The sequence below is a fragment of the Dermochelys coriacea genome, chromosome 9 (genome assembly GCF_009764565.3).
Source record: "Dermochelys coriacea isolate rDerCor1 chromosome 9, rDerCor1.pri.v4, whole genome shotgun sequence".
In the NCBI taxonomy this organism is placed as follows: Eukaryota; Metazoa; Chordata; order Testudines; family Dermochelyidae; genus Dermochelys; species Dermochelys coriacea.
Window position 1 is genome coordinate 78,284,577 of NC_050076.1, and position 22,699 is coordinate 78,307,275.

The following is a 22,699-nucleotide window of genomic DNA, read 5'->3' on the forward strand; positions in this document are numbered from 1 at the left end:
GATCCTGGGATAGGAGCTGGGTGTTCCAATGGGCCGTTCCCATTACTAACCCCTAGGATTCTGTGAAGCAAAGGCTAAGACACTGCCAGGACTCGGCAGCTGGCCCCACGAGAGGCTCCTCTGGCTGCCTCTGCCCACAGGGCTGGGGCTGCCTTGCAAACAGGGCTGCATTCTGAACCACTGGAGCTGAGAGAATGGAGGCAAAATGTGAATGTTGCACCCACATGACTAATACTGGCTTCCTCTAGCACAGTGGCTGCTGCTCCGCCTGCTGCAGAGTGACTGAACCTGGGGGAGGGGGAGCGAGGAGGCTGGTCCTGACAGCCACAGAGGAGAGGAAAGTGGTGAGAAGAAGGAGAAGGAGCACAAGTGAGAGAGCCAGACTGTGCCGAAAGGAGCCAGGTCCAGCTGGAGCCAGGTGAAGGACGGAGGAACCATCTGGCAAGCAGGGGGATGCTGTTGTTCCTGCTCCACAGGACATTGGTAAAGAACCACTGGAGAAAGTTTTCCTAGGCCTGGATGTTCCTGAGGGGAGGACTGCGGGGGCCTGGGCCAAGCGTCCAAGCTTAGTCTGTGATGTGTCTGGCTTTGGTGCAGCAGCTAGGGGTCTGCAGGGAACCGCAGCAGGCTGGGGTGTATGCCTGGTGCAGTCAGGAGGCAGGGGCAGGGGGGGAACTGAAATTATCAAGTGGACATTTAGCATAGCTACCAGCAGCTAGTGGAGCTCAGTCGGCTTTCCGGGAGGCACTGGACTAAGTTGCCCCAGAGAGTGACTGAGTGCCCTGTGGCACAGGGTACGTGCTTTGTGTGCTCCAGAGAAATGGTCCAAGCTCTGGATGGGGCACACGTTTGGAGAGGTCATAAAATCCCTGTATGGCGTTTGCCTGGGTGTGTTCTGGCTAATGAAGTGAATGGGCCCTGCCCTTAGACTGCTCGCTGGACAGACCGCAGGGAATCCTAGCATGCAGACCGTTTGCCATGGGACCAGTCAGTCTGAGGAAACTCCCTCCTCTTCTGACCGTAGCACAGATCCTGCCCCCCAGGACAGTCCCAGGGAATCCCAGGCTGGAACTCAGCTCCCCCTTCTAAGCATCCCTATTAAAGGGAGATTGCTTTTACTGGACTCCTGTACAGAATGGGTCCTTTTGTCATCCTGTGATAGGGTCACCTTCACTGCTGCAGAGATTGTTCAAAGAAAAGGAGTACTTGTGGCACCTTAGAGACTAACAAATTTATTAGAGCATAAGCTTTCGTGAGCTACAGCTCACTGCATCCGATGAAGTGAGCTGTAGCTCACGAAAGCTTATGCTCTAATAAATTTGTTAGTCTCTAAGGTGCCACAAGTACTCCTTTTCTTTTTGCGAATACAGACTAACACGGCTGCTACTCTGAAACCTGTCAGAGATTGTTCAGGCTCTCATGGGAACCAAAGGCCCCTAACTGAAGACCAGGTAGGGGGCCTGGCAGCTCCCTGGGGTAGACGGTTACTGGAAGTCACTGCAGCAGAAGTGTCTTTGTCTTTACCTTCTTTTGTCTTTAATTTGTCTTTACCTTCCCCAGCTCGTTCCCTCTCCTATCCGGCAGGCCCATGGGAATGATTTGAGATGAAGAGTGTACCAGCATTCTGGACGACCAGCCCTCCTCAGCAAACTTCAGCCCCATTTGGCTCTGCTTGGACCAAGTTAAATGTTTGGGGGATTTCCGCCGGGCTCGGTTCACGTGGTCGTGCAGATCCAAGGCAGTGTCTCTTAATGGGTGGAACAGATGAATCCAGAGACCACATGCAGGACATGCAGATCTGAAGCTGGTACCGCTGTATTCTGATCTTCAGTCCCTAATTTATCCGAGGGCTGCGAGCCCTTCTCACCTCAACAAATTTTGCTGCCTCTGTATTGAACCCTCTGGGTTGGACCCCATTAGTCTGGCCTGATCACTGACAGCAGCTGCTGATCCCAGAGCTTCTGTGGCAGCAGGATCCCTAGGGTGGACTTGCCTTGGGGACAACTTTCAGTCCATGCCTGACTGGCTCAGAGAATGACAACAGCAAGCTGGTATCACCGGGACATCAGTCGTGTTGTGGCTGAGGATTTGTTGGCCAAAGCTGGGAAGGATGGGTGCTTCCTCGTGCGAGACAGCGAGTCCGTGTCTGGGGCATACGCCCTTTGCCTGCTGTAAGTGCCCATCTCACTTCTCATCTTTGTCTCTCTCTGTCCCTTTTCCTTTTTCAGGTTCTGACTCTTGTCACTTACAAACCTGCTTGTTCTGCCAAAAGGCTCTGACCCTGAGACCCAAATCCCCAGTGCCCAGACCCAGGGTGAGAAGCAGGCTGAACCTAGGTGAATGGTTCCTGGAGATCTCTCTCTGCACCTCAGGCTGGTGCCAGCCTTTTTACTCCCTTTTGTCTCTGACGGTGTGCTAAGACTCCTTGGATCATTCCTGGAGAGGTCAATAGGGAATAATGACAAAGAGATGCCCTTTGCTAACAAGGGCCACCCGATCCTATGGCGTAAACATGCACACATGCTCACACGTTGCTGTGAGAATCTGGCTCTGGTGTCTCCAGGATGCTCATCGTGGGAATGACTAATACTATTGCTGAGCACTGATAGCCTTCAAAGCCCTGCACAGACATTAACCAAGTGGGTAAGGATTGTATTCCCATATGGGGAAACTAGGCACAGTGAGGTGAAGTGACTTGGCTAAGGGCACAAAGTGAGACAGTGGCTGAGTTAGGTTTAGACCCCTGGTGTTCCTGGTTCCTAACCCATGCTCCAACCCCTAGATTACAGTGCAGCTATATCAATGGAATGAGCATGAGTCTTTCTAGTAGAAGTAACTACACAGCCTGACTGTAAGACAGTCCTGGCTACACCATGAGCTATGTAACCTGGGAACCCTCTTTTCTGAGAAGTGGCCAAATGAGATATCCCATCACCACCGGCCCCTCCCCATGCAGGGGAAAATCCTGTTTCTAAGGGGACCTGGAGTGCAAGTGGCTTTGCCTGGTTTAAACAAAAACAATGAGGAGTCCTTGTGGCACCTTAGAAACTAACAAATTTATTTGGGCATAAGCTTTCACGGCTAAAACCCACTTCATCAGATTCATGGAGTGAAAAATACAGTAAGCAGAATATATATCATAGTACATGAAAAGATGGGAGTTGCCTTACCAAGTTGGGGGTCAGTGCTAACGAGCCAATTCAATTAAGGTTGAAGTGGCCTAATCTCAACAGTTGACAAGAAGGGGTGAATACCAAGGGAGGGAAAATTACTTTTGTAGTGCTAACAAGGCCAATGCAATCAGGGTGGCCGATTTCAAACAGTTGACAAGAAGGTGTGAGTTACTTTTTGTAGTGACCCATTCACTCCCAGTCTTTATTCAGGCCTAATTTGATGGTGTCCAGTTTGCAAATTAATTCCAGTTCTGCAGTTTCTCGTTGGAGTCTGTTTTTGAAGTTTTTTTGTTGAAGAATTGCCACTTTTAAGTCTGGTATTGAGTGTCCAGGGAGATTGAAGTGCTCTCCTACTGGTTTTTGAATGCTACAATTCTTGATGTCTGATTTGTGTCCATTTATTCTTTGCATAGAGACTGTCTGGTTTGGCCAATGTACATGGCAGAGGAGCATTGCTGGCCCATGATGGCATATATCACATTGGTAGATGTGCAGATGAACGAGCCCCTGCTGGTGTGGTCAATGTGGTTAGGTCCTATGATGGTGTCCCTTGAATAGATATGCGGACAGAGTTGGCAACAGGGTTTGTTGCAGGGATTGGTTCCTGGGTTAATGTGTCTATTGTGTGGTGTGTAGTTGCTGGTGAGTATTTGCTTCAGGTTGGGGAGCTGTCTGTAAGCAAGGACTGGCCTGTCTCCCAAAGTCTGTGAGAGTGAAGGATCATCCTTCAGGATAGGTTGTAGATCCTTGATGATGCACTGGAGAGGTTTTAGTTGGGGGCTAGCAGCATTCTGTTACTTTCTTTGTTGGGCCTGTCCTGTAGTAGGTGCCAGCAGCCCTGCTCTGGGAACAGGATCTGTGAAATGTGGCTGTGGAGGCAGTGACTCTTGGGTCTGATTCTCCATTTACACCATGTTCAATTCATCAGTGTAAGGGGGAGCAGAATCAGGTCCTTAGACTCCAGAGAGCCTGCCCCAACTGTGTCCCCATCTGTCATAGCAGCGTCTGCCTCTGATGTGGGTGTCCAGTGGAGTGACTACACACTGTGTGAGACTGCAGGATCCTGCTAGTGCTGTGAGTGCAGGAGTGAGTCACCCAGGCGGGTGCAATCCACCCTCTGTAAAAACAAAGTCACCCCAAAACTCAGCAGCAGCCAACCCACAAAGCACACAGTTAACTCTTTAGATTCCAGGGCACAGAGATCCTTTAAATGTCCATCCCTGGCATGGGAATGTGTTTGCTAAGTCCTCACCCATGCGTGGCACTGCACAAAAAGGACATGTCCCTGATGAAGACAGTATGTGCAGGGAACTCAGAATGGAGTTTTGATGGGGGCAGTCTATTCCCCCCTGCTCTACGTATTAATAATTCCTCTAATAATTCACTCTGCACTAGGTGGTCCCTGGTACCCAGACCCTACTGGTGCCCTGAAGGCTAAAGTAGCATTTTGCTCTAAAAATGCCTGTATACAAATGGAAGTGAAAAGCTGCCATTTTTTTTCTAGCAGCCAGTGCTGCAAACTCCCCTGGGATCGGATAATTGCGCTGAGCTCTTTCTGACTTATCAGCAATAAGGTTCTGCAATTAGCTGGTTAGTTAAGAATTGTGTGGGTGATGCAGGAGCTACCACTGAGCCAGTTCCCTCTCCTCTAGCTGCACTGGCTCCTGTAGGCTTTATAGTAGTAAAAGACTGTGAAAACCAATTTGTCATTGAAGTCAGCAGATCTGACTCTGATGTGCATGCTGCTCAGATCTGGTGAGTAAGGAGGAGCCATTTTTATACAGTCACATTTCTGATCGTAAACACAATTTAAAATTTGCACTAGTAGGCAGAGCAAGCTGTGCATCTGTGCAAGGACTGGATGAGCAGAGATTCTGTAGGTCAGGGCTGAGTGCACTGGCAGATCTGTGTGGGAGCTCAGGGCTGGACTAGCTAGGAGTCCTGCGGCTCTGGATCAGAACGTAGTAGCAGGGCTCTGCACTGCATTTGGCTAGCCAGTGCTGTCCAATTGCTCGTATTCATTAGAATGACATTGTATCAGATTTACCTAACCATGGTTTAAAGCCTTTGGCTGGAGCTTGACTGCTGGGTGTGATCTGAGTGGGCAGGTGTCCCTTTGTGCTATCAGTGACTGAGCTGCCACACTGATCCCAACTCCCAACCAAGTGACACATCTGCATAACTCATTGAAAGCTCAGCTAGTAGGGTGCTGCAGGAATAAGATGCTGTTCCTTTAAGAGTCTTGGAAGGATGCTGTTCCATTTCCGATATTTTCCTGGCCCAGAGCATGGTATAAATTACAAACACATGGTCCTGAGGCATGTGGGAGGAGCAGCACATGCTGGGGATTTAACCAATAAGCTGCCCAGGCCCCCAGAACTTGCAGGGGCTTAGATACTGCTAAGCACTTTTTCTCTCCAAAGCTCTTGCTTTGGCTCTGAGTAGCTGTGGGGTGTTTGGGCTCCTAGGGGAGGATGCTCTCTCACTAGCCCAGGTCTAGGCTGTCCTTTTGTAGGCAGTTTAATTCACACTTGAACAGGAGTGGCTACATGAGCTGCAGGAAGTCTGGCTCTTCAGCACAATACCATGGGTCAGGCCCACCATACTTCAGCTGAGACCCAGAATTGGAAGCATCTGTAATCAGTGGCCTCTCCTGAAAACTTTGCCCATAAAGTCCTTTTGTGCTTGGCCTGTCACTTGAGAAGGAGGGAGGGAAACGTGTCACTCAAACCCTCCTGCCACACACCAGGAGTGAGGGCTCAAGTCAGAACCGGTATCCAGCTGCAATGGCCTTGTGGGGGGTTCTTTGGCCAAACAAGGATGCTTATCCATGTGACAAGCCAGTTAGCTTCAGGCTTCAATGGGGTCAGGGCATACGTCCATCAGTGGCGCTCCCTGTCGTGTGGCCTGGGTTGGGGGGCAGCTACTACAGCTTAGGTATTTTTATTTCCAGGGTTAGATGCTTAATTTCTCTGCCCCCTTTGTCCCAGGTACTAATTATGGGTAATACTCTGAGAGCCAATTGGGCCCTTTATCACAGTGCTGGGGATCGTTGACTGCTGTTCCCAAATGGGACAGAAACTTACGATGTATTTGTGTTGTGGCAACACCCAGAGGCCCTGTTGGGGTAGGGATTGCACTTACATACACATGGTGAGAGACAGTCCCTGCCTCAGGGAGATCACAAGCTCTCCAGACAAGACAGAAGCTGGGAGAATGGGAGTATTATTGTCCCTCATTTCCCTGAGAACAACTGGTTTCCAGATTCATCCAGATATAGTGGAGCTCATGGGTGCTGCTGTGATCCCTCCCTGCCTTCCTAATGGGCTAAAGGCTCTTCCCACCATCACTGGCCCCACCTGACTGTTAGACCCTCAAGGGTGGAAATGTGGTGTTGATACTTTGTTCTGTTTCCTCCTAGGTTCCAGAGACATGTGCACACCTATAGGATCCTGCCCGATGAGGAGGGGCTGCTATCCGTGCAGGTGGGTGGAGTGGGGTCCACTGGCTGCAGGTGGGAAGGAGGCAGCTGTAGCAGAGATGCCCCAATCACTAGTATTGCTGTCCCTCGAATCTCTCTCCTTTGGGTATGCTTAAGGCCCTCTCTGCATGGCCTCTAGGCGTGGAGATCCCGTTAGCTGCGTGATTTGGGGTTTGCACAGCAAGCAGATGTAGAAGGATCTTGCCTCCACCCTCTACTCTGCAGATGCAAACGGGAGGGACACATCACTGGCAGCATCTGGGGATGGGGTGTTTGTGCCTCCCTCTCTGCTGGGAGCCACAAACTAGCACTGTGGTTTCCTTTTTGTGTAAGACACCTGCAGTGCTCAGAGCCCACAGGATGTGTTTCCTTTGCACAGACGCAGTGTGTCATAGGCTCAGACTCATCTCCATATGGCCTTGTGCTCAGCGACAACCTGGGAACGCAGCTTGCTGGCCGCTCCATGCTGATATTGCATGCCTTCATTAGACGTTACAATCATAACTGGGGTGGCTCTAGAGAAACATCTACTCCTTCCCATTTCCTTTCTGACCCACCTTCAGTTTCAGCTGGATACAGGATTCCTGTTCACTTCCTGTCCCAAACTGCTGCGTGTGATTGGGTGACATCTCTCAGAAAATAGTGATCACATCCCATCCCAGAGGTGCTCCCTTTTACAACCCTGCACTGCTCCACCCACTCAGATCAGACCTTGGCTCTTAGCATGTCCCCACTTCTCCCTTTACTTGTGCCAATGGCACCAGCCTCCATGCCCCTTTGGGTCTTCCTCCCATTCCCATCTTTCTGATGGCTGCCAGGTTGCCCCCTTGTGTGTGAAATGATCTCCCTGTCCCAGAGTCCCCATCCTCTCCTCACTCAAATCTCTCCTGAAGACCGATGCCCATGAACAATGACTCACATTTGGCAAACTCCCTCCCTCCCCAGCACGATGTCAGGGCAGAGGAGAGAAAGCTAAGCCTGTTTAATGTTCTAAGTGAGCGCCCTCCCCACGGTCTTGTGGAGTGTAAGTTCCTTGGGACGAGAACTGTCTTTCATTGCACCCTGAGCCGAGTCAGGCTCATTAGCTGCACCTAACAGAGAGAACCTATCATAGAATCATAGAATCATAGAATATCAGGGTTGGAAGGGACCCCAGAAGGTCATCTAGTCCAACCCCCTGCTCAAAGCAGGACCAAGTCCCAGTTAAATCATCCTAGCCAGGGCTTTGTCAAGCCTGACCTTAAAAACCTCTAAGGAAGGAGATTCTACCACCTCCCTAGGTAACGCATTCCAGTGTTTCACCACCCTCTTAGTGAAAAAGTTTTTCCTAATATCCAATCTAAACCTCCCCCATTGCAACTTGAGACCATTACTCCTCGTTCTGTCATCTGCTACCATTGAGAACAGTCTAGAGCCATCCTCTTTGAAACCCCCTTTCAGGTAGTTGAAAGCAGCTATCAAATCCCCCCTCATTCTTCTCTTCTGCAGACTAAACAATCCCAGCTCCCTCAGCCTCTCCTCATAAGTCATGTGCTCTAGACCCCTAATCATTTTTGTTGCCCTTCGCTGTACTCTTTCCAATTTATCCACATCCTTCTTGTAGTGTGGGGCCCAAAACTGGACACAGTACTCCAGATGAGGCCTCACCAGTGTCGAATAGAGGGGAACGATCACGTCCCTCGATCTGCTCGCTATGCCCCTACTTATACATCCCAAAATGCCATTGGCCTTCTTGGCAACAAGGGCACACTGCTGACTCATATCCAGCTTCTCGTCCACTGTCACCCCTAGGTCCTTTTCCGCAGAACTGCTGCCGAGCCATTCGGTCCCTAGTCTGTAGCGGTGCATTGGATTCTTCCATCCTAAGTGCAGGACCCTGCACTTATCCTTATTGAACCTCATTAGATTTCTTTTGGCCCAATCCTCCAATTTGTCTAGGTCCTTCTGTATCCTATCCCTCCCCTCCAGCGTATCTACCACTCCTCCCAGTTTAGTATCATCCGCAAATTTGCTGAGAGTGCAATCCACACCATCCTCCAGATCATTTATGAAGATATTGAACAAAACGGGCCCCAGGACCGACCCCTGGGGCACTCCACTTGACACCGGCTGCCAACTAGACATGGAGCCATTGATCACTACCCGTTGAGCCCGACAATCTAGCCAGCTTTCTACCCACCTTATAGTGCATTCATCCGGCCCATACTTCCTTAACTTGCTGACAAGAATGCTGTGGGAGACCGTGTCAAAAGCTTTGCTAAAGTCAAGAAACAATACATCCACTGCTTTCCCTTCATCCACAGAACCAGTAATCTCATCATAAAAGGCGATTAGATTAGTCAGGCATGACCTTCCCTTGGTGAATCCATGCTGACTGTTCCTGATCACTTTCCTCTCCTCTAAGTGCTTCAGGATTGATTCTTTGAGGACCTGCTCCATGATTTTTCCAGGGACTGAGGTGAGGCTGACTGGCCTGTAGTTCCCAGGATCCTCCTTCTTCCCTTTTTTAAAGATGGGCACTACATTAGCCTTTTTCCAGTCATCCGGGACTTCCCCCGTTCGCCACGAGTTTTCAAAGATAATGGCCAAGGGCTCTGCAATCACAGCCGCCAATTCCTTCAGCACTCTCGGATGCAATTCGTCCGGCCCCATGGACTTGTGCACGTCCAGCTTTTCTAAATAGTCCCTAACCACCTCTATCTCTACAGAGGGCTGGCCATCTCTTCCCCATTTTGTGATGCCCAGCACAGCAGTCTGGGAGCTGACCTTGTTAGTGAAAACAGAGGCAAAAAAAGCATTGAGTACATTAGCTTTTTCCACATCCTCTGTCACTAGCTTGCCTCCCTCATTCAGTAAGGGGCCCACACTTTCCTTGGCTTTCTTCTTGTTGCCAACATACCTGAAGAAACCCTTCTTGTTACTCTTGACATCTCTTGCTAGCTGCAGCTCCAGGTGCGATTTGGCCCTCCTGATATCTTTCCTACATGCCCGAGCAATATTTTTATACTCTTCCCTGGTCATATGTCCAACCTTCCACTTCTTGTAAGCTTCTTTTTTATGTTTAAGATCCGCTAGGATTTCACCATTAAGCCAAGCTGGTCGCCTGCCATATTTACTATTCTTTCGACTCATCGGGATGGTTTGTATCCTTGCAACAAAGCCCGTTGCCAACTCTGTCCACATATCTATTCAGGGGATACCATCATAGGGCCTAATCACATCAGCCACACTATCAGAGGCTCGTTCACCTGCGCATCTACCAATGTGATATATGCCATCATGTGCCAGCAATGCCCCTCTGCCATGTACATTGGCCAAACTGGACAGTCTCTATGTAAAAGAATGAATGGACACAAATCAGACGTCAAGAATTATAACATTCAAAAACCAGTTGGAGAACACTTCAATCTCTCTGGTCACTCGATCACAGACCTAAGAGTGGCTATCCTTCAACAAAAAAGCTTCAAAAACAGACTCCAACGAGAGACTGCTGAATTGGAATTAATTTGCAAACTGGATACAATTAACTTAGGCTTGAATAGAGACTGGGAATGGATGAGTCATTACACAAAGTAAAACTATTTCCCCATGGTATTTCTCCCTCCCACCCCACCCCCCACTGTTCCTCTGATATTCTTGTTAACTGCTGGAATTAGCCTACCTGCTTGTCACCATGAAAGGTTTTCCTCCTTCCCCCCCCTGCTGTTGGTGATGGCTTATCTTAAGTGATCACTCTCCTTACAGTGTGTATGATAAACCCATTGTTTCATGTTCTCTGTGTGTGTGTATATAAATCTCTCCTCTGTTTTTTCCACCAAATGCATCCGATGAAGTGAGCTGTAGCTCACGAAAGCTTATGCTCTAATAAATTTGTTAGTCTCTAAGGTGCCACAAGTACTCCTTTTCTTTTTGATAATGTTTCTAATCCTTCTTGGGTTGGCTGCAGGATGCCATGGGTATCCAGAGTCTGGGGTGAGACGTGCCAGAGCAACAGCCATTCTTCTTTTTCCCTTAGACCATCCAGGGCATCCAGGCCAAATGCTTCCGCACCCTGACTGATCTAATAGGGGCCTATCAACAACCCAACAATGGCCTGGTGATCCCATTGCTCTACCCTGTGAACAGAGCAAAAGAGCCAGTGGAGGAGGACTCTGGTGAGTCTGGAGGGGCTGGGGGGTGCATGTGTGGTGAGGGGGGCATTTGGGGGGCTGGATGAAGCCATGGACTGGGGAAGGAAATGAAATGGGGGGATGTGGAGGGTGCAGATCGTCCATTGAGTTCCCCAACAGAGTGAATTATAGTCTTCTCCTGCACCTAATTGTGCTTGGGAGTCATGGCTTAAATGAAGTGTAACATTCCAGTCACCCCACACCCCACTGACCCAGCGAGGATGCTGAACACAATGGGGAGATCAGGGATGGGCTTGGGGGAGGGGAAACTGGTTACTTTTCTCTACTAAGGTACTGTGCCTTTGTGTTTGCAGATGGTGAAGATGGCAGAGCCAGCCACCCTCCAAGCCTGGTGCCTCACAGTGGGATCATCGCGGGCAGTACTAGTGGGTGGGTTACCGCTCAGCCAAACAAGGCCCAGATATCTCAGCAGCTGCAGCTGAGGCTGCAGGAGCAGGTTCACAGCAGGTACTGCCTGGCACCTCCACACCTGTCACAGAGCAAGTAGCAAGCACTATATACTGGGATGTCCAGAGGCTGCTGGAGTGAGCTACCAGTGCATGTGCGAGGAGAGTTAAGGTGTCCCTTCCCTTCCTGCTATGGAGAGTGGAAACTATCCCATTGGGAAGGGCGAGGCCACAGCAGTGAGGGGGGGAATTGGACAGCTTGATTAAAGGGCAGAGTGGGGGCTGCACCTCTAGCACCTGCCTTTGCCCACAGGTGGCACTAGAACACCCCTTCTCGCCCAACCCCACATGGTGAGAGTGAGATTGGAGAGCTCAGGGAGACTGGCAACCAGCCCTGTCTCTTCCCTGAGGTCTGCAATATCTGCTGACTTTCCCCATCATGGTGCCAGGGGCAGTACCTGCATCAGCACAACGGGGGCAGGCAGCTGGGGCTGTCAATAAGAAATTCACTCGCATGCTCACACATCCCCACCTGTTGCAGCCCGGCCAGCGATTTCATGGGATTCATGGCCGAGTACCTCAGTCACCACTTACAGCTTGACCTGGAGGCCCTGAGGAATGGGAACCTGCAGCTGAGACACCTGAGCACAGCCTTGGTGACTGCCTGCCGTGGGCTGCACAGGTGAGCAATGGAGGGCAAGGAATCGGGCTGGGGATAGACTCATCCTAGTCAGAAGCAGAAAAGCCCCATGAGGTCCTAGGGCTGGGTTGTTCTTTCCTGTCTGTTCTCTAGAGACAGGACGTCTGGTTTACATGTCTCGTACCTGGCCCTCTCAATTCTTCCTCTGGACATCTCATCTGTGCTGGGTACAGATGCTGTCTGCTACTTTACACGCTAGCCAGCTGTTCTCTGCTGGGTAAAATTGGCATCTGATGCTTTGAATACTTTCCCCTAGGGAGTCTCATATGTGCTGGGTACAGATGGCACCTGCTGCTTTGCCCTTTTAGTTTGGCTCCATGTCCTGCAGCCAATGAGGCAGAAGAAAGTCCCCCTGCGAGGAGGCAGCTTGCACAATGCCTTTGCTAGGAAGCTTGGCCAGTTCCTGCATCTAGAGCACCTGGAAGCTGCAGGCCTCCACAAAACCCCTGCGTGAATTTCTTCTTGTGTGGATTCTGGGGGAGTGTGGTTCACTGAGCTCATTCACAAGCCAAGAAATCTCCACCTGGAAGGTCTCATGCTGTTCCCTTTGCTTGGTCTCAGCCCTAATTACAGCTCTTTTCTCCTCCCTCCCAATTATCCCTCTCCCTCAGTGGCTGCATCCTTCAAATTCAAGTGTTAAACAGCAGCTGTGTTAGCAAGTCACTGCAAAGTGCGTCCACATCGCAGAGCCGAGTCCCCCTGCAACAAAAGCCTTTAAATCTGGAGGCCCTGGCAAGATGCCGCAGCCAGGCCTCAGCCACCTCTGGAGATTGGAAGGCTTGGGGCATCAGGGGTTCCAGCTCAGACCGTACCAGCCTGCGGCAGCTGAACTAGCCTCCTGCACTGCTTCCCTGAGCCCTGCAAACCAGGAAAGGGCACGTCTGTAATCCGGCCCTCAGCAGTGTCCTCATCTTGAGTCAGCTGCAGGGCACTGTGATGGAGCTTCTTGGGCAGTTACTGTCCCTGTTGGGACTCTGGGAGGGGCCTGATCCCACCCCCCCTTGAGCTTTGTGGAGTCTTAGGCCTAGCCCTGCTTAGACTCCTCCAGCACTGAAAGTGTCTCTGACTTGCTACGCACTCTGGTGGGAAGGACCTGTTCCTGGCACTGTGGTGTCAGGTGGCACCACCTGATGGCAGTCCCCACAAGTAAGACAGAGGGGCCTGTTGTGGGATTGCTGCCCCCAGCCCAGCTTCTCTGAACGGGTGTGACTGGTGGCTTATCAGGAACTGGGACAGGACCAGCAAGGGTGTCCTGGAGACTGGCTCCTTGGACCATACAGAGCTTCCCCACTCCATGCTCTTCTCTTTGCAGTGAGATTGACTTCACGCTGGCCGGTTTAGAGACTCTGGCAAAAGTGTTTGACCCTCCGTCTTCCCCTCAGAGCCCCGTAAGAGAGAGAGAGCAATGGAGGGCAAGGAATCGGGCTGGGGATAGACTCATCCTAGTCAGAAGCAGAAAAGCCCCATGAGGTCCTAGGGCTGGGTTGTTCTTTCCTGTCTGTTCTCTAGAGACAGGACGTCTGGTTTACATGTCTCGTACCTGGCCCTCTCAATTCTTCCTCTGGACATCTCATCTGTGCTGGGTACAGATGCTGTCTGCTACTTTACACGCTAGCCAGCTGTTCTCTGCTGGGTAAAATTGGCATCTGATGCTTTGAATACTTTCCCCTAGGGAGTCTCATATGTGCTGGGTACAGATGGCACCTGCTGCTTTGCCCTTTTAGTTTGGCTCCATGTCCTGCAGCCAATGAGGCAGAAGAAAGTCCCCCTGCGAGGAGGCAGCTTGCACAATGCCTTTGCTAGGAAGCTTGGCCAGTTCCTGCATCTAGAGCACCTGGAAGCTGCAGGCCTCCACAAAACCCCTGCGTGAATTTCTTCTTGTGTGGATTCTGGGGGAGTGTGGTTCACTGAGCTCATTCACAAGCCAAGAAATCTCCACCTGGAAGGTCTCATGCTGTTCCCTTTGCTTGGTCTCAGCCCTAATTACAGCTCTTTTCTCCTCCCTCCCAATTATCCCTCTCCCTCAGTGGCTGCATCCTTCAAATTCAAGTGTTAAACAGCAGCTGTGTTAGCAAGTCACTGCAAAGTGCGTCCACATCGCAGAGCCGAGTCCCCCTGCAACAAAAGCCTTTAAATCTGGAGGCCCTGGCAAGATGCCGCAGCCAGGCCTCAGCCACCTCTGGAGATTGGAAGGCTTGGGGCATCAGGGGTTCCAGCTCAGACCGTACCAGCCTGCGGCAGCTGAACTAGCCTCCTGCACTGCTTCCCTGAGCCCTGCAAACCAGGAAAGGGCACGTCTGTAATCCGGCCCTCAGCAGTGTCCTCATCTTGAGTCAGCTGCAGGGCACTGTGATGGAGCTTCTTGGGCAGTTACTGTCCCTGTTGGGACTCTGGGAGGGGCCTGATCCCACCCCCCCTTGAGCTTTGTGGAGTCTTAGGCCTAGCCCTGCTTAGACTCCTCCAGCACTGAAAGTGTCTCTGACTTGCTACGCACTCTGGTGGGAAGGACCTGTTCCTGGCACTGTGGTGTCAGGTGGCACCACCTGATGGCAGTCCCCACAAGTAAGACAGAGGGGCCTGTTGTGGGATTGCTGCCCCCAGCCCAGCTTCTCTGAACGGGTGTGACTGGTGGCTTATCAGGAACTGGGACAGGACCAGCAAGGGTGTCCTGGAGACTGGCTCCTTGGACCATACAGAGCTTCCCCACTCCATGCTCTTCTCTTTGCAGTGAGATTGACTTCACGCTGGCCGGTTTAGAGACTCTGGCAAAAGTGTTTGACCCTCCGTCTTCCCCTCAGAGCCCCGTAAGAGAGCAGGTGAGCCCTCCCCTTCCCCAAAGTGCTGGCCCAGGGCAGGGAGCCTCACTGGAGGCGTCAGCATGTCTCTGCCTCCGAGGCTGGAGGGGGAAGTTGGTCATGGGGGATTTCATTGTTTGGGTTTGGTTTTCCTGCATATCTTCACCATAGAGGTCACCATGCTCCTTTCCTGGAGCGAGGCCCAGCCCGCTGCCTGTGTTCATGAACCAAGTGCTAGAGCTCAAATCCAGAGGGAGTTCGGATGCAGCAGGCTAGATGCTACAGTGAAGGTTGGAAATTGCAATGCAGGGACCTGGGAGAGGGAGAATACTTAAGTGGTAGGGTGGGGCAGGTCAGGGATCTGGTCCGGGACACCTCAGCTGGACTGATGCAGGCCAGAGCATCTGCCGGGGCGTGGAGATCTGTGTCCTGAGCCAAAGTCCCCCAGGCTGTTCCAGCCCTAACCTGCCCTCACTGCTCTGCCTGTGCACCTCAGTCCTGGGCCACAGCTCCCCGCACAGACCTCCACATAGAGGTGCTAATTGTGCTAAACTGGGTGTGTATGTTTTGGTTCCATAGAGAAGTGTCTTCAGACCTTCCCAACTCTTTGCTAGTGACCCAAAGTGTAGTTAATAACCATTAGAGTAGGGTGACCAGATGTCCTGATTTTATAGGGACAGTACCAATATTTGGGGCTTTTTCCTATATAGATGCCTATTACCCTACACCTCCATCCTGATTTTTCACATTTGCTATCTGGTCACCCTATATTAGACAGTTTTTTGGTTTGTTTTTTTTTAGTTTGGCAAATAGTACATTTTCTGAAAAATGCATTTGTGGGGCACCAAAACTATTCAGAAATTCCGCAAATAGTTTAGGTTGAGAATACCTAAAATTAAGTTTCAGAAATGTCAAAATGGTTCAAAAAATCTCAATTCACATCAACCTCCAAAATGCTTTGTTTGACCCAAGCAACATGTTTTTGCATTTTAATAAGAAAAAAAAATCAGTTTAGACTCAAAATAAATTTTTTCAGATTTTTCAGTTTGGCTACCAAACTTGGGGAGAGAAAAACCCCAGTTTTTCAGGCGGCTCTATTCTCCATAGATACTGAAGTGACCCTGGAAACTGGCCACAGTTTCTGGACATGTCCACTACAGTTTAATCTGTCATTGCTGCTTTAAAAGCACCAGGTATCAGAATTTCTCTCTCTTTCTGTTCAGGGTCTCCTGGCCAGCGATCCAGACCTTGAATTGCTCCTCAGCAAGATCTCCACTGTCAACCACCTGCTTTCCTCTCTAGAGAGAAAGGTGCCCAATGAGTTTCTAATCTCAGCACACATTGCTAGGGCTTGGGACTGTTACTGTTCAAAGAAGCTGTTCAAGGGTAACAAGTTTGCAACCATGGCACATGAGCAGTGCATTTGTCATGGATTAAGCTACAAGAAGAAGAGACAGAGAGCAGAAGTTAGAATTCCATTAAATATAGGGAGATTTAGAATTTAAGATCCCAGAGGCAGTAAATTTAAATTACAAGAATTACAGCAATAACCTCTGAAGAAATACCCTTTTATAAATTCCCCCATGAAGGGTAGAAGAGCTACTAATTGAAACCTTTACTAATGTCCCCTAGCTCTCCAGACTAGAATAAGATCCTTAAACTTGAGCAAACTCCTGGGATAAATTACAACTTCCAGTTAGGGCAAGTTTCTACTAGGTTGAGCACCTAGACATTAGAGACAACTTCAGGAAGAGCACAGGCCTCTCATTAGATTAGAGGGAAGGAAATTCCTTCCACCTGGAGAATGCTTTATAGTTCCTTAGCCCCACCCCTATCAGGTTCTAGCCAATCAGCACCTCCCTCCCCCCACCTTACTCACAACTCGCATTACCAATTTAACACTTTCAAAAAACAACCTCTGCCTCTGGGCCTCCCTGCTCTTTGTGCTGCCTCACTGGGTCACCTGGTTCCCAATTCCTGCTCACTTTTGCTGAGATCCCTGAGGTGTCTATCACAAGCAATACAGACTAACACGGCTGCTACTCTGAAACCTATCACAAGCAGTGTGACATTGCCACTCTTGCAGGACAGCCATGAGGAACAGATCTGTGTCATCGCCTCCTTCCTAGAGCAGGGCATTGTGATTTGTAGCCAAGCCATCACTCTGAATGCCTCCATGGCGAAGCTCACAGTCTGTGTATGGCTCTCCCAAACACAAGCTGTTCACCTTGTCCCCACCCTGGGTGAGAGGAGCACTGGGCGGGAGGGAGCACATTCTGCTGACTGTTGCCTGGGTTCTTCACCCTGATGGCTCCAGCACTGGCCAGTCAATACATGCCAGATAGTGCCAATAGCTGATGGGTGAATTCAGGCACCAAAAGAGGAGGTGACTGGTTGCAAGCAAGTCCCTGGCAGGGCCAGGAACAGAACCCAGAGCTCCAGTTTCCCTCTCTGACTAATAGGTGGTGTTGCCTTCACTTTAATCTGTGCAGACACAGAACAACGAGCAAGTGGTACCTCATCAGGACCCAATTCCAAAGTTCCCCTGCCACTTGTTGTGCTTAGCAGGAAGGCCAAACCATGCCCTGCAGCCAGCAACATGTTAGAATCTCCTGCTCCCACTAGACCCTAGTTCACCGGCTGGCAAGGCAACTGGATTTAAACCCTCTCCCTTGGGCAGCTGGTTCCTCTATTTGTGTTGCTCACGACCTGCCTGCCTGTCTCTGACTCTTTCTCTGTAGGTGCTGAAGACACTGCAGGAAACAGTGACCAAGCACAAACTGGCTCTTCCCAGTGTGGCTGTGGTGCACCCACCTGCTGCCAAACCCATGGCTGTGCAGAGCTTTGAGGTGAGAGAGGCGCCTAGGTGTGGCGAGCTCCACTGCACTGCTCCTTTTGGGCCTTTGATATGGCATTTCCCAGCACAGGCAGAGACTAGGGTGGGCATGATCAGCTTGGGCCCTACATAATGTGGGGCCTGCAGCTTATGGGCCAGCTGGGCAGTGGGATTGTAAGAGAGGCAACATGGGGTGTGATTTCCCCTTCAGGCAGCTGAGAAAGCCAATCTGAAGGGAGGGGCAGGAAATTTGTGGGGCTGCCCTTCTCCTGTTCTCCAATGGATAGCGGGAGCTAGGGTGAGAAGAGCTGGTTTATACCTGCCACAATACATTAGGGTTCAGACATAGGGGTGGAGGAAGTCAGCCTTCAAGCAGCAACACCACCTGCCTAGTGAGCTCTTGTGAGCAGTGCTCCTCCAGCAGAGGGGTAGCCCCTGGCCCATCTGTACACTCCAGGGAGATACAGAGATAAAGGGGCATACATTCCCTGCTGCTGCCCTCAGTTGCAACCAGCCTAGTTGCACCTGCCTCAATAACCTAATTCCTTGTGCTGCAGGTGAAAGTGGGCAAAACACAGAGGGCTTCCCTGACAGTGGACGTGGAGTCTGGTACAATGGCCATCACAAAGAGGGGCTGCAGCTCTCCAGAGGAGACCATCTCTCAGGACAAAAGTAGGAGAAACCCCTTCATTCCATTGACTTGGCGTAGGCCTTGGAAGGTTGTTGGGTAATTGGCCCATTGTGGAAGTAGATCCATGGGAGAAGCAGCACTGAGAGGTCAAGAATACTCTGTGGGGCACAAATGGAACATGACCATCACTAGGCTGCCTGGCTGAAGCCAGGGTGATGGGCTCCTTCATCCAGGGTAATCTGTTGAACAGTTATCCCAAGGACAGGCGGAATAAGCCAGAGCCTGCTGGATGCACACAAGAGCTCCGCTTGGTGAGCTCAGTGCCGGCTGCCTTCCTGCAGTGTGGCATCCTGGGGGAGTAAGGGGCAGCCGTATCCACAGTCCTCTGTGTCATGCTGAGAGGCAGCAGCCGGGCCCTTCCTTAGGCGGGTATTGGCTGTGCTTTCGGGGGTTGTGCCGTTCTGTGTCTCACTGTCGCTGGTGTGGCTGTCTTCAGTCTTGCAGCTGATTAAATACCAGAGCATGCAGAGCAAAGTGCGGCTGGTGTATGACAGAGACCAACACAGAAGCCTGACCAGGGACTTCATCTTCCAGAACGCACGGGTAAGGGGTCCTCCCCAGGCTGGGCTCCCGTCAGCTTCACTGCAGCAAAAGACTAGGGCTAGGCCTCAGACCACAGGGCAGTATTTGCTCCTGGTGCAGACTAGCCCTGCTTGTGGGCTGGCATCCAGGCTCTCTCTGCCCGGCCTCTGAGAATTGGCTGGTAAGAAACCCGCTTATGCTCTGCTGTATGTGGGCAATGAGGGGATGTTGGCGTAGAACGTGCAGGGGCCTCAGAGCAAGCTCTCTGAGTGACACTTAGATGTAGGGTATTCTGTTCCCCCCAAAGGGATTGTTGAAAAAGTGGGTGAGGGCTTCCCCTCAGCACCCAGGAGGTGGAACATCACCATGAAACCAGAGAGGGGAACAAGGGGCTTCAGCCCACCCTCGGAGCCAGGTGCTCATGTGGCTGTGCAGCACTGCCCTCTGCTGGTATGGGAGAGCCCTCTCAGGCACCGCTGCTTTCCATCTCTGGTGTGAGTCAGCAGAGCTGGCCCTTAGCTTATTGGTATCCAGTATCCTGAATCCCTGTCTGTTTGCTTTTCTTTGCCCTGTGCTTTGCCCTGTGTGCCTCGCATGTGTGTTTACAAGTAGCTGATGACCATGGCACTTATATGAATCACCTAGATACTATGCTGGGAGGTGCACTGAAGAGAGCTAATCACAGACTAACCCTAGACTCTAAACTGTTCAGCAAGGAGGCTTGGCCTGTGAGGTTGCAGTGTGCTCCATTGCTTTCTGCTGGAGCATGGGGCCTCCTCTCCCTCTACTGCTTAGCTGGTAGGAGCCTGGAGATTTGCGGCCCCGCGGGTTTATTATAGTGGCCCAAACCCCAGTGTACTAGGCACTGCACCACACAACATGAAAAGACAGTCCCTGTGCCAAACAGTTCACATTAAGTGAAGACGAGAGATGACAGGTGAATGCGGACAGACAGACGGGGAGAACTAGGACAGAATGAGACAATGCTGGTCAGCACGACTGACAGTGGTCTTGCCACACCAGACAGCCCAATCATTGTCAAGTTTTATTCTCATTGCCTCTTTCCATGATGCCCATGTGAGCTTGACTGTGGTCCTGGAGGCCCTTTCTCCTGTGCTCTTGGAGTCGTAGGACAGTTACATCCATTGATCATCACTAGACACAGAGGTTACAGCTAAAAGCAGGATTGTCCACCACTAGGGATGCTCCGGGGTGATACAGGTGAGCCCTGCACTGAAGACTGGTAGTTAAACATTGGCCACCACCAGTCTGCAGATCTGTGGGGACAGACCTGTGGCTCAGCTTGGGCACCATGTTCTCTTGAACTCTGCCTTCTGTGTCAGGACCCAAGCAGACAGTCGTGTTCTTCTCTTGCAGAAGCGAGAGGCCTTTTGTCAACTTCTGCAGCTCATGAAGATCCAGCATTCCAATCTGGATGAGCCAGACCTCATTTCTGTGTACGTTGGGACATGGAACATGGGTAAGGAGTAGGGACAGCTCAGAGACCTCCAGCATGACCACGGGTTCTTGTTGTGAATCCAGGGATAGTTCTGGAGTTGAAATCTCTGCAGATTTCCAAAGGGAGTGATGCCCAGGAGTTCTGAGATCCTAGCTGAGTCCTGGTGGGGTGAGAAGATTGGAGAAGCTCTCGCCCTCAGGCCCTACCTGGGCTTGTCTGCGCTATGGTGGGTCAATATCATGATGCACCTGCCACACCTTGTATTTTTGCTGGGAAATAGAGCTGCTGATATATGGTCAGTGGTGGTGGGACATGGCAGCAAACTTCAGAAACAAGAGGTCTCTTGACTGGACTCAAGAGCTGCCATGGTACTTTCTATCCTTGACAGGGGACCTATTAGACCCCCCAGGGCCTGGCGCAGAATGAGAGGTAACCAAATCCCACTTCACCCAGCGTGGTTCCAATTCATGGACTTGATATTCCACCAATGTGCTTGGGTTGGTGCAGGGATGGGGAGGCAATTAAATGTAGCAATCTGATACCATCTCTTGTTTCCCCTCAGGCAGTACTCCACCTCCCAGGTCCATGGCTTCCTGGCTGACATCGAGAGGGTTGGGACAGACTCAGGATGAGACCACAGCCGGCATTCCACATGACATCTATGTTATTGGCACCCAGGAGAACTCGCTGGGGGACCGCGAATGGGTGGAGTTCCTGCGAGCCTCTCTGAAGACCTTGATGTCCATAGATTTCCGAGTGGTATGGGCCCAGGCCACCCCATTCACCCAATGCTGAGGGAGGGACAGCACCCATGTCCCCTAGTATCCCTTGTTCCTCTTGGCTCCCCTTACCTTACCTTCCCTCTCTGGCTTTGTAAGGAGCGGTGCCTGCCAGCACTCCCTCAGTTAAGAGCCTATTGGAAAGACTTACCTACATCCAACTATTCTTGGAAGTAGATCGCTCAGCAACAAATTGTCCTGGGGCTGTTACACCCATAAACAACTGCCTAAGATAAAACCAGAGGGATCCAACACACTACCAGAGCCCTTGACAAGCAGGAAAGATGCCCTCCCACAATGGAGCTTGTTGTTGGGACCTGGTGCTCAGACACTTTGGTGGCTTGTTTGACCCCACCTTTCTGCTTCCTTCACCATCCCCCTTGCCACCTGTTGGTTGAAGGATTGGAGAACAGTTCAGGGACCCACAGATGCTTCCAGTGGGAGATAGGGAAGCCGAGCTCGTCCTCTCACTTGTGTCCTTTTCTCTGTATCTCACGGCCCTGGCTTCTCTCTCCCTCTCTCCCCATTGGGAGAGTAATTTCTCCAGTTGAATTGAATTCTCTCTTAGCCATCCTCCTTGGTGCCTGCCTAGGCAGGACATGTTCTCTGATCTATGTGGTGCCATTTTTCAGGCTGTGGCCTCTGCAGCTAGGGCCTTGTGGCATGGATTGCCATGGTCATGCCCAGAGAGCTGGGACGAAGGCCTGAGAAATCTCCCCACAGCCTGAGCTCAGATAGGCCTTGCCCACAGCCCAGGAGTGAGCTAATGGAGTCTGGCTCAGGCCAGACCCAGCAAACGCTGCAAATCCAAACCTGACATTGGGCCCAGGTAGGGGGTGTTTGTACACAAGGCTTCAGGGATGCCTTGCCCAGCTGCTGGAGGGTTGCCTATTGCAGCTTGATTTCCAGAAGAGGACAGTGTGCTCTCATTCCCCTACTCTTTCTTGGGGTGGTCTCACTCCCTCCCCAATCTCATTGCAGGTTGCCTTACAGTGCCTCTGGAGCATCAAGATTGTGGTGCTGGTGAAACCGGAGCACGAACGCCGGATCAGTCATGTGAACACGTCAAGTGTGAAAACAGGAATTGCAAACACACTAGGTGTAGCAAAAGGGGAAGGGCATCTGGGGGCTGGAGTGGGAGGAGAGGAGAGGAGAACACTGGGGGGCAGGGGAGTGTTCGAAGAGCCATGTTGGGGTGGGAGGAGGGACATGTTCCAGGGCCATATCTGGGGAAGGGGCAGGGGAGTGGTCTGGGGTCTGTATCTGGAGCAGGGGGAGAGGAGCTGGGGAGCAATCTTTGGGTTGTATCTGGGGCAGAGGGGAGTGCTCTGGGGGCCATACCAGGGGGTGAGGAGGTCTCAGGTCCCAGTGGGGAGCAGAGCATATGGGGACAGCCAGGTCCTGTGCGGAGCCCCCAGCAAGGGGAACATGCCAGGCTGAGGGCTGACCATGCCTGGTGTGTTTCCTCAGGTAACAAAGGGGCTGTGGGCGTCTCCTTCCTTTTCAACGGGACATCGTTTGGGTTTGTGAACTGCCACCTGGCCTCGGGGAGCGAGAAGACACAAAGGTGATTGGGGGGATGCTTCCTGAATCCTGTGCCTACATGAGACCCTCAGGGGGCTGGGAATGCCAGCACAGCCGCCCCATAGCCAGTGCATCACCTCCTGCATTGATTAACCACGTCCTG

The 22,699-nt window shown here is 51.4% G+C and overlaps 1 protein-coding gene across 2 annotated transcripts in view; it reads left to right on the top strand.

Annotated features, from left to right (window-relative positions):
- Positions 1 to 207: 207 nt before the first annotated feature.
- LOC119861278 (phosphatidylinositol 3,4,5-trisphosphate 5-phosphatase 2-like) overlaps positions 208 to 22,699 on the top strand; it is a 30,955-nt gene continuing 8,463 nt past the window's right edge. Inside the window, exons 1-15 of one of the 2 annotated variants that reach the window (XM_043491828.1) lie at positions 208 to 483; positions 1,561 to 2,171; positions 6,595 to 6,658; positions 10,670 to 10,808; positions 11,138 to 11,213; positions 11,772 to 11,912; positions 14,659 to 14,746; positions 15,949 to 16,035; positions 17,467 to 17,574; positions 18,119 to 18,233; positions 18,689 to 18,795; positions 20,152 to 20,254; positions 20,796 to 20,992; positions 21,994 to 22,111; positions 22,483 to 22,579. In XM_043491828.1, coding sequence (XP_043347763.1) covers positions 2,035 to 2,171; positions 6,595 to 6,658; positions 10,670 to 10,808; positions 11,138 to 11,213; positions 11,772 to 11,912; positions 14,659 to 14,746; positions 15,949 to 16,035; positions 17,467 to 17,574; positions 18,119 to 18,233; positions 18,689 to 18,795; positions 20,152 to 20,254; positions 20,796 to 20,992; positions 21,994 to 22,111; positions 22,483 to 22,579 — 1,577 coding nt within the window. In that variant the 5' untranslated portion in view covers positions 208 to 483; positions 1,561 to 2,034. Of the gene's footprint in view, positions 484 to 1,560; positions 2,172 to 6,594; positions 6,659 to 10,669; positions 10,809 to 11,137; positions 11,292 to 11,771; positions 11,913 to 14,658; positions 14,747 to 15,948; positions 16,036 to 17,466; positions 17,575 to 18,118; positions 18,234 to 18,688; positions 18,796 to 20,151; positions 20,255 to 20,795; positions 20,993 to 21,993; positions 22,112 to 22,482; positions 22,580 to 22,699 lie in introns of both variants that reach the window. The other variant, XM_043491827.1, reaches the window with a different exon arrangement.